This window comes from Cinclus cinclus, chromosome 3 (assembly GCF_963662255.1).
Source record: "Cinclus cinclus chromosome 3, bCinCin1.1, whole genome shotgun sequence".
Classification (NCBI taxonomy): Eukaryota; Metazoa; Chordata; class Aves; order Passeriformes; family Cinclidae; genus Cinclus; species Cinclus cinclus.
This window is the reverse complement of record NC_085048.1, coordinates 96,070,650-96,086,917: the sequence shown is the minus strand read 5'-3', so window position 1 is coordinate 96,086,917 and position 16,268 is coordinate 96,070,650. Positions and strand designations below refer to the sequence as shown.

The 16,268-nt window shown below is 36.9% G+C and overlaps 1 protein-coding gene across 4 annotated transcripts in view; it reads left to right on the top strand.

Moving 5' to 3' along the window:
- The window catches only part of CDC42BPA (CDC42 binding protein kinase alpha), a 175,516-nt gene that overhangs the window by 65,144 nt on the left and 94,104 nt on the right, over positions 1-16,268 (top strand). For all 4 annotated transcript variants that reach the window (XM_062489343.1, XM_062489341.1, XM_062489344.1 and 1 more), the window contains exons 4-5: positions 2,230-2,325; positions 6,794-6,942. In XM_062489343.1, the coding sequence (XP_062345327.1) occupies positions 2,230-2,325; positions 6,794-6,942 (245 nt within the window). The remainder of the gene's footprint in view (positions 1-2,229; positions 2,326-6,793; positions 6,943-16,268) is intronic.

Below are 16,268 nucleotides of genomic sequence, written 5' to 3'. Positions count from 1 at the left end.
TGCTGACTCTGAGCTGTGACAGTATGAGCACCCAACAGGTCAAATTCTTTGCTGATTGAAGGCCACGATAGCAGGAGAGATATGACCACAGCACTGAGTTGTCTTTGCTGTGCCAGAGCTGGATCAGATGACCTCTGGAAGCCTCTGCCAACAGTTCAAGGAGACTGCCTAGGGAAGATGAAATGTAATGCTAGAATAATGGGAGGCACAAAAAAGTCTTTATTTTAAAAAAGCCTGATTGAGCAATGTTATAGTAATTAAAAGAACTACTGCCACTATCTCTTTTTTGTTGTTGTTGGATTTTTTTTTGTTTTTTTACCACTTCAGCTCTGGCTGTTGCTGTCTTAGCTGTGATCTACTGTGATAGTAGCTGTTGCTTCAGCTCTAGGCATGCTGCCCAGAGGTGGGTGTCTGGAGTGCTCAAGGAATGCACAGTCAAATCATGGCAAAAACAAGTGGAATTATATAAACTCTCTAGTAACTAATCGTATGAATTGTCATAACAAGTAGAGAAACTACCTGTTATTTATCCTTGTGAAAGCAAGAGTTGATATGTATTTCTCTCTGAAATATGACAAGTTTACAAACAAGGAAGGAAAAAAATCAAGCTGAAGCATGGAACAGCTTTTCTTCCTTCTGAAGATGATCCATGCTCATTCTCCTACCCCAAGTCTATTTTTCATTCAATAAAGGTATTTGTTTTAATTATGTCTTACTATTTTTTCAAATTTCACTGATTTATCTCCTGCATTGTACAATGATTAAAGTATGTTATCTTAATTTTTCCTGGTCTGCATAGTTCTTACTCACTGTATTCACCAAAAAAATGGGCTTGTGATGGCTTGTTTGCTTGGAGGAGGAAGTTACTTGTTGCTCTGTTTTTGCTGCATGTATTCTTGTGAATATCTCAATCTCAAATGATATTTCACTTTTCATTCTTCACTTTCTAAATCTCACAGCCATCAAAAGCCATGCCAGAGTTCTGCTGTTTTCCTATTGGATTTGGAAATCAAACTGAAAAAATAAAAAGCAAAGGTTTGAATTTCTTTTAAACTTAGCTGTCTCGAAGATGGAAGAGACAGAGTAAGGTTCAAAATGGTGAAACATCTTTGTGAAGAACAGAGTGTGCTGGAATAAAACATGGTCTATGTTTTTCTGAAGCTCTCCATCTGCCTTCTAAATAGAGCCTGTAGAATATTATTCTTTCCTTTGCACTGTCTTTTAGATTTTTTTTCTCAACCAAATTGTGTGTTGGCTTTGTTATTTGGTTCCTTTTTTGTTTTCTTGTGATATTCACTTCAGAACCTGCTCCCTTCAAAATGTTTATGGGATTTCTTTGCTACAGTTTCTTTTTGGCTTTTCATCTGTTTGGTCATTTTGGTCTGTCATTCTGGAAAGTCGTTTCTGATGAGGTATTTTTTTTCACTACTCAGGGCAGGTTGCAAGACCTTCATTGGATTAAATGCCTTGTTGCTTTGCACTTGGTTATTTCCTTCACATTTTATCTTCTTTTGTTTCATACAAACCTGTGTTCCACAATTGAAACATTTGTTGGCAGTTCTTGTTCATCCTCTGTTCCACTTGATATGAAAGCATCTCCTGCCTCCTGTTTTTCTTTCCAGTGTATTAAGGGGAAACCTCTTGGGATTTCTGATCAACAGCTTATAACTGGCAAGAGCAATATTCACTTCTCCCTGCTTTTCCTGAGCAAGGGGTGTGGAGAAAATGGTTAATGATTATCAAGTGATGACTACAAGGAGTTGTTGGCAGCTGCTTTCAAGTGAAAAGGACCTTATGTGAAAGCTCAAGTGTAAAACTAGGCTAACAGCATGATGAGATGATAACACAAGATTCCAGATCCCAGATCTGTGACTCTTAGTACAATTATAATTATCTAATGCCATTATTGATTGTTTTTCTTAATCATATATTGCTGTTCTGTCATTATTGATACATCAAGATTTTGACATTTAAGACAATTTAACTTATTTATCCCTTTGCCTCACTTAACAGTACAGAAAAGCTCAACTGTTTAGATTTGAAGAAGGAGGCCTCTTCTTATTTTTTTTTAGATTTAGTCACGTTTGGATAGTGTAATAAAGAACTTTTTAACTGAGAGGTAGTTTTGATTGTTTCCCCCCAGATATGATGTCAAAACACAATCAACTTGCTAAATGTTTTTCCTTACATATTTTACCTAAAGTCTGTAATTATCTTTGTGCCCTTCAGACAGCCTGTTTTCGAGAAGAGAGAGATGTGTTAGTGAATGGAGATAACCAGTGGATCACAACATTACATTATGCATTCCAGGATGAAAACTATTTAGTGAGTGTTCCTTTTATATACATATATTTATATATCTGTGTGGAAATGTGGAGTCTTGGTTATGGTTTGAGACAGAAAAGTAGTTTGTTTTTATATTTTGTGTTCTGGACCATACATACCATGTGAGGATCTGATTTTTCCTTGAAATTCAGAAGGGTGGAGACTGGTCAGAAACTTGAAAGTTTTGCTATAAATACCTCAGGAAGGCAGGTTTGTTTTCTAAGCCACTTTGCATTTGTTGATAAACCTTGGTCTCTCTCCAGATTCTTTCTTATAATTTGTCATTCCAGTTTAATTGGATTCATGAAATTAAAAGTGCACTTACTAACATGGATTTTCTATTTTACTTCAATTTTTTATGATTAGCCATGCTGATTGCTGCTCTACAGAGAGAAATTGGGAGTAGCCCTGTTTGGAAACAACTTACTATTTTGAGGACTTAAACTCATTAAACGGTCACAAAACAATAAAACATTATTACAGCATGGAAGAATGACGCTAAATGCTCATAAATAAGCGTTGGAAGCTGTAGTTGTAGATTAAAGTGTCTCTTTTATGTTACTTAATTCTTGAGTATTTTGAATGACTTGCAAAAAGAAACTAATATGTAGAAAAGTGGCCAATTTTCTATGAAAGTAGCCATTTCTATGAAGTGGGAAATCTTTCTCACTTCAAAAATATTTTGATTGTGATACAGTGTCAGTAATATTTATGCCTGAAAAAGTAAATAACTACAGATTGATGACTTTCGATTATTTGAGTTTTATTGACCTGTGCTTTGGATTCTCTATCATTAGCAAGTCTAATAATTTTTTTTAAAATCTGCTGTACCGCCATAGTAATTTTTTCCTCCCAGTCTGTCCAGTAAAAACGTGCTATACATGGAACTCTTGCAGACTTGCAGTGTTATATTGCACTTTCTTCTGTCAGTTCAGATGCCTGGGGATCCATGGATTTTGGTAGATTTGTTTAGAAACTGGGCTCTGCATTTGTCTAACTGTTGGCGTAAATACCTCCCAGCCAGCTTCCTGCTTTGTAAATGTGGACAGTAAAAATAATCTCATGTATTGTGTAATTCTGATCTTATCATTAACAACATTTCAAGGGATATATTATATATTCCAGAGCAGCCTGCTAGAATTTGTTTTATTCTTGCCAGTTTCCTTGTTTTCACTAAGAGCAGAGCAGGTTCTGTTCTTCATCGTTGATAGTATGCTGACAGGAGCTAGTTTTGCAGCCTGCTGGGCAAAATATCAGTAATACTGGGAGTTTGTACCATCACTAGTTCTCCATATGCTTTATATTAAAATCACATGGAACATAAGTGGCCTTTAAAAAAAATCTCTTTAGATTGAGCAGTAGATGTGGCTGTGCAGTGGCTGTTGTTTGCCTTGAGATGGACCTCAACAAACGGGACAGAGTGAAATCTCATGAATTTCAACAAAGGGAAAGGCAGTGCCCTGCACCTGGGGTGGAATAGAAGAAACTCAGTACATGCTGGGGGCCAGGTGATTGGAAAGCAGCTTTACTTGAGGTCCTGGAGGGTAACAAGCTTAATCAAGGCATCACATGAGCCACCAGTGCGCTCTCGCAGTAAAATAGGCCAGGAGTATTCTGGGCTGCAAGGAAGAGTGTTTCCAGCAGGTCAGGGGAGGTCCTTCCTCTCTGCTCAGCCCTGCCCCAGCTGCACCTGAGGTGCTGTGTCCAGGTCTGAGCTCCCCAGGGCAAAAGAGAGATACAACTACTGGAGCAAGTCCATTGCAAGGCCAGAAAGATGATTGAGGCACTGGGTCATCCTTCCTATACAGAGCTGGGATTCTTCAGCCCAAATAAATACAGGATGGAGACGGGGTTTATCATCAATGTGTATAAACATCCCATGGAGGGAATCAAGACAAGGGTGCCAGATTCCTCTCAGTGGTGCCCAGGGAGAAGGCAGGAGCCAGTGGATACGACCTGAAGTACATGGAGTTTCATCAGAAAACAAGAAAACCCTTCTTTATTGAGAGATCCTCAAACCCCAGCTGGAGACAGCCATCATGAGTCTTTTCTAGCTGACCCTACTTGAGCAGATGATGTCTGAAAAGTTCCCTTCCATGAAATGAATCCCATGATTTAGGATTAAATGCCTGTGCTAAGCTTCCACTAATTACTAGAATTTAGAGTTCTTAATTCTGTGCTTTTTTTTTCTCTTGGAAGATGGTGCTGTCATACAGTAGTATTTTGATAAGCATTTGAGACTTGGATAGATCTGGATGATTGTATACGTTTAGAAAGTACTTTTAAAGCTTTAAAAGCCCATATTTTTTATAAGGATATGGATATTTGACAGAATTTTTTAATGTAAAATTTAGTTTTTATATTTAATTGTCATTCCTATGCATGTCTTTAACTTCATTTGCACAGCTTAATACCCTGAGTTACAATTAAAGTATTGGCTTATTCAAGGAGTTGAAGGTTTCTGTGTTGTAAGGCTATTATGTTACTCCTGCAAACATAGGAGGAGGTGCAAAATTCTGTGTTTTAAGAGCCAAAATTCCATTATTTTACTGTATCTGGTAGCCGAGTTGCAGAGGTTTTAAAAGTACTGAAGAATGAGTGTAGAGATCCTATATCAGTTAGGAGAATCTGAGGAGTTTTTTTTTCAATATGCTTTGAAAGCAATACATTTAGCTCTTGGAGATGTCTGTAAAATGCATCACTTAATAATCAATATCTGAAGTTCCTATCTGAAGTTCCAAAGGCTTAATGCATTTTCTAAAACAGTAAAACACAAGAAAATAATATAATCAATCTTGTTCCAGAAGGAGCGTAGGAGCACCACTGAATAGAAGATACTTATAAAGGTCGTGGGCATAATTTAAGAAGCTTATTATTCCAGTCACAAAGCAACAGATGACAACTTGACTATCAACACATTTAAATCTTGTGGAAATACCTTTCATCCTTTCTTACGCTTGGAGTCAATGAGGATGCACATGTTATTCTGTATCAAGCTGTTAAATATACCTGTATTGTTATGGAAAATCTGAGGGAAAAGAAACAGGTGTAAGATTTCTGCCTGTCCCTCATCTTCCATAGAGCTCCCATAATTTTGCTGGGTTTCTTTTTCATATTTTATTGTCTTTTTCTGAAAATGGGAAAGACAAACATGTTAGGGGAACTAATATAAGTAGTCCCTTTAGGTTGCGTTTTCAGAATTTTAAAGAAACAAATTGAGGTATACATTATTGCATTTTCACTATTTTTTATTATTTATGGTCTTCTTAAGAGTCACTGCTTCGAATGCAGATAGGCTGCCTTCCTGGAAGCAGACTGGAGCTCTGAGCAAAAACTTTCAGATAGTCTAGTGGATATTTATTCTCAGGGACATGATTTGATTCTTGGGGCTGTCCTGTGAAGGGTCAGGATCTGGACTTTGGTGATCCTTGTGGGTCCCTTCCAGCTCAGGGTACTCTATGATTCTAATTACCCTGTCCACAGTGATGTTTGAATGTAATGTCTTAGCTGTGCATGTTAAATTAGAATGTTTATCATTAGTTTGTTAGCTATAATTAGTTTGATTTTATTTTTCTTTCTCCCATTAGCCCTTTCAGGCACTTTTAAATAATTTAAAACTAAGCTAAAATATATTAATTCTGAGTTTCACACTTACGTTTCACTTTTTCCAGTAATTTGAACTATGCTGCTAAATGAACTGGCATTTTATTCTGTAAATACAGTAAAATGCAGAAGGGCTCTGATTTCTTTAAAGTCTTTGCATCCACTTTTATGGCTGGCAAGTTTTATGTTTCATTAATACATAAGAAATCAATATTTTTCTCCATCCTTTCAATTAGAGAATGTGACATGTTGTATTTTATGTTGCCAGGTCTTGTATCATGTGTAATGTCAGCAGTTTATGGAATTATGCTGTGGGTCACTGGAAGTCTCTCAGAGTTTGCCTTAATCCCAATAGTCTAAAAACTTTACTCTCCAAAGTAATTTGTTTAATGGGAAAGGAAGATGGTAGGAAAAAAGAGAAGGGAAAGCCTTGGAAATTAGGTCAATGTAAATGAGATTACAGATTAACACACTTGTTTATTTTTATAGGTCTGTACTTTAATCCTTTACTCCTTTAGCATTCTAACAAAGGGTGTAGTTTTCATAAGAGAATCCAGAAGATCTAAGTATTTCATGTTTGGTGATGGGACTGTGGATGAAGTTGATACTATTTTGTCATGAGGCTTACTGTATTGGGGGAGGTATAAATATGAAAAATACTCAAGTAGGTTAAATGCTGAAGTTCAGCTGAAATGACTACTGTTTTCAGAGCACCTAAGCATCTTGGTTATTTTTTTTTATGTCCATAATAATTTTTGCAGTGAATTAATTTTTATTCAAAGAGTACTTAGTCCTTTATTCACGCGATAAATTGTGATTTTCTTTTTCCCCCTCACTCTGTTCTCTTATCATTCTCACTCCATAGTACCTGGTTATGGATTACTATGTTGGAGGAGATCTGCTTACATTACTCAGCAAGTTTGAGGACAGACTCCCTGAAGATATGGCTCGTTTTTATTTGGCTGAAATGGTGATAGCCATCGATTCTGTTCATCAGTTGCATTATGTTCACAGGTAAGTGAGAGCTCCAAATTCCTGTTGGAGTTATGGAGAGTTACTTGATGGAGTGAAACTAGTTCCTGTTAAAAGATGTTAAGGTGGTAACAAGTGCATGCTGTGATAGTGAGCATGATAGAGCTGATCTTCCTGTATATTGTGGTTATTAGAGCTGTTGCTAAACTTGTACATATGGTCAGAGGCATGAACGAACCTCCAAGTGCATCTCATGAACCTTGCACACTGCTGTGTTTGAGAGTTAACAATCCATAATTTATAAAAGCAAAACTGGAAACCTGTTTGTGAAATGTGATCAGCTTCGAACAGGTATAGTGGAAGGTCAAATTCTGTTTCTTCATTAATCTGTTTGATTTATACAGAAGCTGAAAACACACCACTGTCTGCTTTGAATTTTTTTTCAGCATTTTGTTTTGGGCTTCAGGATACCATCTTTAAAATAAAGTGAGGACAGCTAAATGAATGGAAGTACTTAAATTGTACTTAAGTAGCACTTAAAGAAGTACTTAAATCTGTACCTTGGTGTGTGTGTGTATGTGTATATATGTGTGTATATATATATATATATGTCTATATATGTCTATATATATGTGAAATACTGTGTTCACAGGAAAATATTAAATCATTTGTGTCTAACTTTTTTGGAAACCATGTTTGATTTTTCCACAAAACTAACATTATCTTTTCCTTGATGTATCATTCTCTGCTGGACTCCATGGTAATTCTTGTATGCAGAGAAGAAGGTTATCTTACCAGAGGCAGAATCTTCAGATGCACTTGACAGATGTACTTGACTCTGACAGAAGTCAGGAGGAAAACTCCCCGTTCTTTAAGCTGAATCATTATGTTGGCAGAATGAGCTTGTGTGATACATCCATCTATCGCCCTTAATTAGAGTCTGTACTATCCATGGCTCCTTTTACTCTTCCCACTTGGCTGCTTCACTGCAAAAAAGCTATGTGTGAGGAGGGAGAAGGGGCTCAGGGGATTTTTTTTGTCCAAGAGGTATATTGTGGTTGTTTTTGGTGTGTTCCTGGGTTGTGTATTGTTTCATTCGTGATTCTGGCTTCTCATGAGAGGGCTCTAGGTATGGTGGTGCTAAACTGCAAATCACTCCTCTGGAATATATTGAAGTCTGCTAGTTTTTCTGAAGAACTGTGTCTGTCTGCTAGAGAGAGCTTTATTTTCTTATGGAAAAACCCACAGTACTTTCCTTGATTATTGAAGATTAGAACTGTGTTATTTCTGCCTATTCTTTTGTTTTGTTTTGTTTTGTTTTGTTTTTTTGCTTGGGACCTAATGTGAAAGGTTTTTGCATTAAATTTAATTTGGAGCTAATTCTTAAAATGTGATTGTGGGTAAACTGGTGAGACACCATCTACTGTTGCCAGGTCTTTTACCCAGTAAATCTGCATATGCACTAGTAACCCTTTTCAGAAGCACATATTCCTACCTTTTCCTCCAAACAGATCAAAATGTTTGTAGTTCAATACTGGTAGTACGTAATGTGCAACAGATGTGATGTTTTCATCCTCAAACAGTAGCATCTCCAAGATGAAATAGGTGCTGGTATAAAATTTGAGATGAAAATAGTAGCATTGCAGTTGAAAACAATATGCTAATTATTTTGCTTGCATATTTATTCATGTGAATTAAAAAAACCCAAAAAACAAGCTCCTATGCATTCTCAGTCCTTTGTTGTTTGATTAGTGGCGTTGCCAGTGAGCTTCCCGTTCATGAAGTTTTAAATGCCATTTTGGCATTTTGTCATTAGTGCTGCTGCAATGCAATGCCTGTTCATAAAGGCATGTTTGGCAAGATTAAAAATGTAAAGACCACTTCAGTATATGTTAAATGATCAGCCTTTGAAATGAGACCCATTTCACTGTTAGTTTTATTAAGATGTTTGCAACTGGTAAAACAAAAGAAAGGAAAAGAAAACACATCATCTAAATGCCACTAATGCTCTTTTCCTGAAGGCTTAACCATGGTGGCCACATCCTTTTTTGGGAGTGCCTTGCACACAGCGAAGGGTGTAGGAGAAGAAGGAGGAAATAGTGCTAAAAGCTGGATTAATGTAGCAGCTGCAGTAGTGGTATTTCAGATGAATAGCCAGTGTGCATCAAGATTTGATCTGGGTTGTTGCTATTGAACTAGAAACCATGCTTTAGGCATGTTTTGGTCAAGGTTCTATTCGCACAGTAAGATAGCAGATTGCTTTGTTTTGTTTCCTTTTAGTGCCCCAGTTCTTTCAGGATAGATTTTCACATTAACCATTCTTGGTGGTGTACTTCAATGATAATTTTCTGGCTTTCTGTGAATGTTTTTGTATTTCTGTTTTTCTTCTAAGTGTGTCACTCCTCTTGTGCCTTTCCAGCATCAATCACTTTTTAGTTGTCAATTAGTTTTGTTTGGGAGTGATGCTGATTGCAGTGGCTGTTTGTGTGCCAATCACTCTGATGTCAAATGCAAGACACTTTCCTTTCCTAAAGTACATTAGCCAAGATTCTGAAATGCCAAATATAAACAACCTCAGCGTTACTTAAATGACTGTATTTCAGGTTTTCAGTTCCAAATTTGAATGCTGTTTCTGCACTAGCATTGTGGGATTGCAGGATGAATTTATAGATGGAAGGAGATCAAAATCTATGTATTACTGAAATTGTGCAGATAAATTGCATGATGTTTTTGAAGCTGTGTCCTGATACCTAATGAAATTAAGAAAAAGGAAGAGTTGCTAGCTATAAATGACATTAATACTACCATTTTTGAGGGTATCCTTAATGTTTTCTCAGGTTGTGTCATCGTTTTAGTGTCAACAAATATGTGATCCAGTATTTTTTGAGATAACATTAATCAGAACAGAAACCTTGGATAATTTTTCATTTCTGACTAATTATTTTCTTGAACAAATCTTCTGGTATTTTACCTGATAGCTAAATGATGGCTCAGAATGTACAGAAAATGGCCTCTTCTTTAGTATCCTAGTTTTTGCCATTGGTATGAATTCACTAGCACTGGCACCTACCAAGTGATGTTGACAGCTCCAAGGCTAGCTTTAGAAGGGAAACTTCATCTAAGTCAAATATATGTGCAGCTGTTCAAAATGAGAAAGTACATATTTTTATCTCTCACAAATGCACAGTTTTCATGGGAAGCTTATACCTAACCCTGATATCTTCAATTAAAATTTGTGCTGGTGAAGTGATGCTTACTTTTAGGCCAAGGTTAAATTCTGTCTTGTGCCAGTTTTCTTCAAATTGTAGCATCATACAGTGTAACATTTCCCATTTATTAGGAATCAACAACAATTTGCCGTTTATTTGTATATATTTTTAGGACCTTTCTTTTGGCTTTTTTTTCCCCTCCTCTGAAAAACTCTCTACATGCATTAATATTAATTTTAGCTTCAAGGTTGTGTTGTTACTTCATTCCTCATGACATATGTTAAAAGCTTATATTTGCATGTATTATCAAATATCCAGGTGTGGACTGCAGTAAAACTCTTCTCAGTTTAAGCTAGGTAGCTGCACTTTCTTTAGAGCATGTTGTGTTATCTCAAACACATAAAAATTGTTTTTTCCTACAATACCTTTATGATTTTATTGGTGAACCAGGTTTTCTATCAGTATTATGTAAAGTAGAAATTCTTGGGTTTGGCTAAATTCTTTAGTGTAAAAGAAGACTGGAGAAGGCCTGGCTGCTATGGGAGGAAGTTTTCCTTGAGAATTGCAGAAGATGCTCTCTTGACAGGAGCTTGTCCTGGGCACACTCAGTGTGCCACTGGTGACTTTGCACACCTCTGCACTGTTTGTGCTGCTGCCTTTTGTGCTGCCTTCTGAGGTGGCCTCTTGGTAAGGGTGCATCTAAGTCTGTCTCTGTCCTAAATTTAATTTGGGGCATTACATATTCTTGAAAAGTAGAGAATTGTAAGTGTTAATGTGCTTAAATAATTTTCATTTTGGCTTTCTTTCCTCCACCTATTTATTCTCTGCAGGGCTGCACAGTGATTCAGGGCAGAGCCAATTTGCAGCTAGGGAGTGTTCAACATTTAGGCTCATGATCCTCCAGACCACTGCAAAAATATTAATTTAAAATAGTTTTCATATATTGGCACACACCCACATTAAACAGTCATCTTTTTCTATTGAATGGTAAAGCAATCCTTAGTTACTTTCTTACTAAGAAAATATTTTGGCAATATTATGAAACACCTGCGTTAATTACTATTTTTGTTGGTTAAGTTTATGAGAGGATAGTTAAGACTACAGGGCAAACTCATTAAGTTACATACATGTCAGGTGTTGTCTTTTGCATGTGAAAAATAGGCATGCAAAGCCTAAACACACCCACTTGCAGAAAGTGTGTGAGATTACAGTTCGCTCCATCAGGGTGCTTCTGAATTTCTGGTTGCTGCTGTCCTTTAGTTAGAAGAATTTTAGCATTCTAAAGCACCAGATACCTTTTTCTTCTCCTTTTTTTTTTTTCCTCTTTGCTTTTGAATTTCTCTCTCAGCTTCTAAAATTCAAGCTGAGCTTCACTGGAGTTCTTAAAATGTAGAGCAGCAGAATTCTCTGGGGAAGTGACATCCTTTCTGAGAAATACTGAACATGAGGGAATAAATCCATTAGAGGCATAAAAGAACTGTCTATTCCCTATCAAGCCACACTCTTTGCTTTTAACAAGAAGGTACTATTTGTCCTCAGTAAAAATCATATTAGGGATGTCAGGGACATCCCTGAAATATTTACTGTCAGCAAGCAGCTGAAATCTGGTATCCTGTGTAAGATGCATTTCACTTTCAACTGTAAGTTTCAGTGCCAGTGTATCCATTTTTGACTTGCTGAATAAGTGGTTTTCTGTCTTCTGGGTGTATCCCATCTTTACTGATCATTAATTTGCTTAAGTGGAAAATTTAGGGGTGGAAGGCCCATCTTGGGAGTTGAGCTACATTGCACGGTGTGTCGGAGTTGAGTTGGCACAAGGATGAGCCAAGTGCTCAGGCCTTTGGTAAAGTGAGCTCTCATTGTGGGTTTGAAAGAAAGCAACGTTGTATTTTAAGTGTTTACCGAACTTTGCAAGAAACATAATGTGGAATACACATATGAAGATGTCCTTACAAAGTGCTGAGAGTGAAGGAAACGGATAGAAAAATAAGGAAAAAATAACATTGGATTATTTTGATAGTTACTGAAAATGTATTGCTTTGAAATGTGGCATGGTTTAGTTTTGCACGGAAAACTGCAGGACAGAAAGTTATTTTAGTGAGGGTTTGGTAAGCCAGTGCTTCCTTACAAGGTATTCTGTGACAAACGTGGGAGAGCTCTGTGAGTTGTTTCCGCTCCATTTTTCCACTGAGGAAGGGCTGGATACAAAGGTTATCTGGGCCTTCATTCTGCTCTGTAGCCTCCTATGGTACAAACGCTGGCAGCTGCTCTCAAAGAGTGCCCTCGGGCTGGCACCTGACCTGCACTGAGGGCTGGATGAGGTTAATGCTGTTTGACTACAATTCATCGGTAGCATTTCCAAAGGAGCCTGCCATGACCTAGAAGTATTTTGAAATAAAAGGCCCACAGATGCTTGGAGTGCCAAGAAAGAGCTAGTGGATCACACTGGCTGTACATCACGGGGAAGGCAAAGGGTTCCTTAGAGGGTCTCGTGGGAGAGTTAATATATATATATATATATATATATATATATATATATATATATTCTGTGTTATTCGAGCAGAAGGAGTTTAAAAACCCCAAATCCAGCCCCTGAAGCGATAGCAGCCTCGAGTAGTCCTTTCCGCAGAGGTGCCTTTACAAATGTATCTTTGGACATTTTTCCTCCCATTGTTCCTCTCTCCCCAAGCTCCAGGCATTCCTCCTTCTCTGCTGAAGCAAAGGCTTGTGGCACTGTGCAGGGAACTGAAGTGGCTGGGCCAAGTGAGAAGTAACTTTACATTTTAACTTAACCTGGGTCAATTCTTCAATCTTACAGAGAATAGTAGGAAGTTGCTTTAAGCTGGTCTTGGGAACAAAAACGTTCATTACATCGTGCCTGTTTCTCCCCTACATCCCTTGAGATGTACTTGCGATATCTGGCAATGTGATTTTAAAGAAGAAAGGGCATGAGAAATAGTTTGAGTATCATAAATGTAATGTATGATATCCTCAGCTTACAGTAAAACCTCCCCTTTAATGTTTGACCTCCTAACAAAGGAGGTTGTTGATTATTGTCAGCTGAGGAAGCTCAGCAAGACAGGACTGCACCCCTCTTTTCTTTCTGAGTCCCTACCTGTCCTTTAGCTGGTGCTCGTTCTCCTTTACTAGAAAAGAGACTCAGGAAAAGGAGGAGTACACAGATGAAGAGTTCCTACTTTTTCATGTCAATTTGTTCAGCTTCTGGGTGCAATGGCTTGAAAGGCAGATGGATGTGAGCACTCTGCCAGATGGTATGTAATCCTCCTTAGGTAGGAATTGGTTGTGCTTGTTGCAAAACAGAAGTGTTTAAACCCTCCTAAAAGTGAAAATGAAAGAGACAAGAAATCAAGTTTGACTGGACAGGGTACTTTTTAACTCTTAAGGGGAAAATTATTAATGCCTGAAGTTTCTATAGAAAAACCTGTGGTCTTCCCTGCCAAATAATGTTTAAAGCAACATTCAGAGGATGCTAAATGTGATGGAACTTTCCAAAAGTTCCTGCTGCCTCTGGCATAAAGGTTGATTTGACTTTGGTGTTCGCAGAAGAAAAGTCCATGTTAGAACAGTCATAGCTCTGACATGAGATCTGTTTCAATGTTTAATGAAGTTGGAGGTGTTCAGAGAGTTTAGTGACTTCTTTTGAGGACAAAACATTCCTATTTGCAAGCTGTTTTATGTAAGTTAATATAATTTTACACTCATTCTCTTCTGATTATTTCAGACCTGGAAGTACTTTTTCATACTACTTTATTAGTTATCCAAAATCAACATCAGGAAAGTAGGACAAAAACATTTTTCTTATTTCTGAATTTTTTTCTTTCAGTGACTGCAGCTCTGAGGGTATAATTAGCTGTTTGTTTGGTGACCAAGATAGAGTTGGTAATTAACTTTCAGTGATTTTGTTGTTGTTTATAAAGTTCAGAATGATGCGGACAGAAATGAGGATGGCAGTTGTGTGCTAGAGTCTTCATTATTTTCAAGTGGTTTTGTTGTGTGGAAAGGAAACTATCTGCCTTGTGTTTTGTCTTCTACAGACCTTCCATTTCATTCTCTTTTTGTGAACACAGTATTTATTTAATAACTACCTTCTTTCATAGTGTCTCCAATTTTTATTTATTAGTACGTTGTGTGTTCCTCAAGTTCCTTTTTGAAATACCTTTGTTTTATGTGCCCTTTGCTTCCTTTTTAGTATTTGAAATACAATTGAGTTTGTATTATTAGATTACATAAGATTAGAAGCTGCACTGAACAAATTCATTATAATTATCTGATTTCGAATGTCATGTAGGTTTGTCAGTGCATAAAATAAGCAATAATTACTTGGCTTTAGAGTCAGGTATTCCTGCAGTGTTCATATAAAACTGTATCATTGAGATGCTTGAATGTATTTTAAGAAGTATTTTAAAACCTGTTTTCTTGCTAGAGCATTCTTCCCAGTGAATATTTGGTCAGTTTAGAGTGAAAATATCTTAATTAGCTGAACTTTCAGATGTGACAATCAGAAATTTGATGTTGGATTTCTGAGTTGAATGGCTGTTGCCTCAACCACTAAATGTAGTACTTCCCTTTTTTCATAGTAAATTAAGATAATCTTGCAAGGTATCTTATTATAATAAGATATCAGGGCAAGAATCTGATTTCTGGATGGACAGTTAAGGAGGTATTTGTTCAAATAGCCTTGTCTGCATTGAAGCTGTTCTTCAGTAAACATTTCCCTCTTGCATTTCCAGAAGAGCTGTTGTTGCATTGATAGAGGAGCCCTACCTTGTGTTTCTGTTTAATAACATCAAAATACCGCTGGCTTTTAACTTCTTAAATGAGAAAAAAATCAGTCACTTAACATCCTGCAAATTAGAATACTGCTTACCAAGCAGATGCTTGCATGAGGTCAGGCTTGGTTCAGTTGTGGAAGGTTCCATGGTTGGGGTCAGGGAAGCAAGACCTTGTGGAGCTTTATCTGAAAAGTTGTATTAAAATCTTTATTGACTCAGGTGCCGTGATGTTTGTGCTGTTCAGTTTTTCTTTATTAGCTATTGGGGGGCAGCCTCTAGCATTTCCTCCTGCAGCAGGAAGCAGTGATATTGCTGCCACTGTAACTTAGTAATTCTTAATCAGATACAGTGTGAGAAGTCCTGGAAAAAGGCATTAGAAAGGTACAAAGAGAAAGCTGGCTTAGAGGAGAAAGGAAAAAAGGGAGGAGGGGCTAAAATCTGATTTGATACAATAGTAGCAAAGTTATGTCTTCTTGGCATAGGAAGTTGAACTAGCGCAGAGAGGAATTTACTTCTAGGTAAGTGCAGCTCCTTCAGAGTTCTGCTTAAGAGCTGAAAATTCAGCCCTTAAGTTCCTTTCCAAGATAATTTTTAAAAGATATATTTGTTGCTTGTTTGTTTTTTTTTTTAAATAAGCTTTGTGCCTTGTGCTTTATGTCAAAAGGAAATTATTTTTTACATATGCAATTTGAATACAAAGGCTTTTTCCAATAACACTTTATTCTTAATAAGTGTAATTTTAATGTTTTTGAGCAAACAGTATACAGTCTTTATTTTTTTAATTGTTTTTAAATATCTGAGATGTTTTTCTGCCAAGCTACTGCAAGTACTGGATATACTGGGATATGTTTAGACCAAATGCATTTCTTCCTTTGTAGCCTCTGGCTACAGTTCCTTCCTTAGTCTGTTGCTGTCAGGAGTTTTATGCCAGTGTCACAGAGCTTATTATGTTTGGATCATGCCTGTCAATATGGTTTGTTTGTTTTCTAACAACAACAAAAGCAAAAATCACATAGTGAACAATTTATGTCGTATGACTGTCGCGGCACGACATGGTAGAGAAACTGTAGACATATGCTTCAAGCTTGGTATGGTTTATTACCTCATGTTTCCTTGCCTTTTGGTTGGAATAAACATTATGTTACATGTTGAACCTGCCCAAACACATTCTGAATGCTTTATAGGATGAGAAACTTCAAGATACATTTTTATTATTTTCCTTGATTTCTGCTTTGTAACAATTAATGTATTGTTTTCATATAATTTCATTATATTATCTTTTATAATCTTTTTATTGTGATTTAAACATGATAGGGGCTTTTCTATTAATTGAGCTATTTTTTTTCAGAAGATTTGCTTTTAAAAA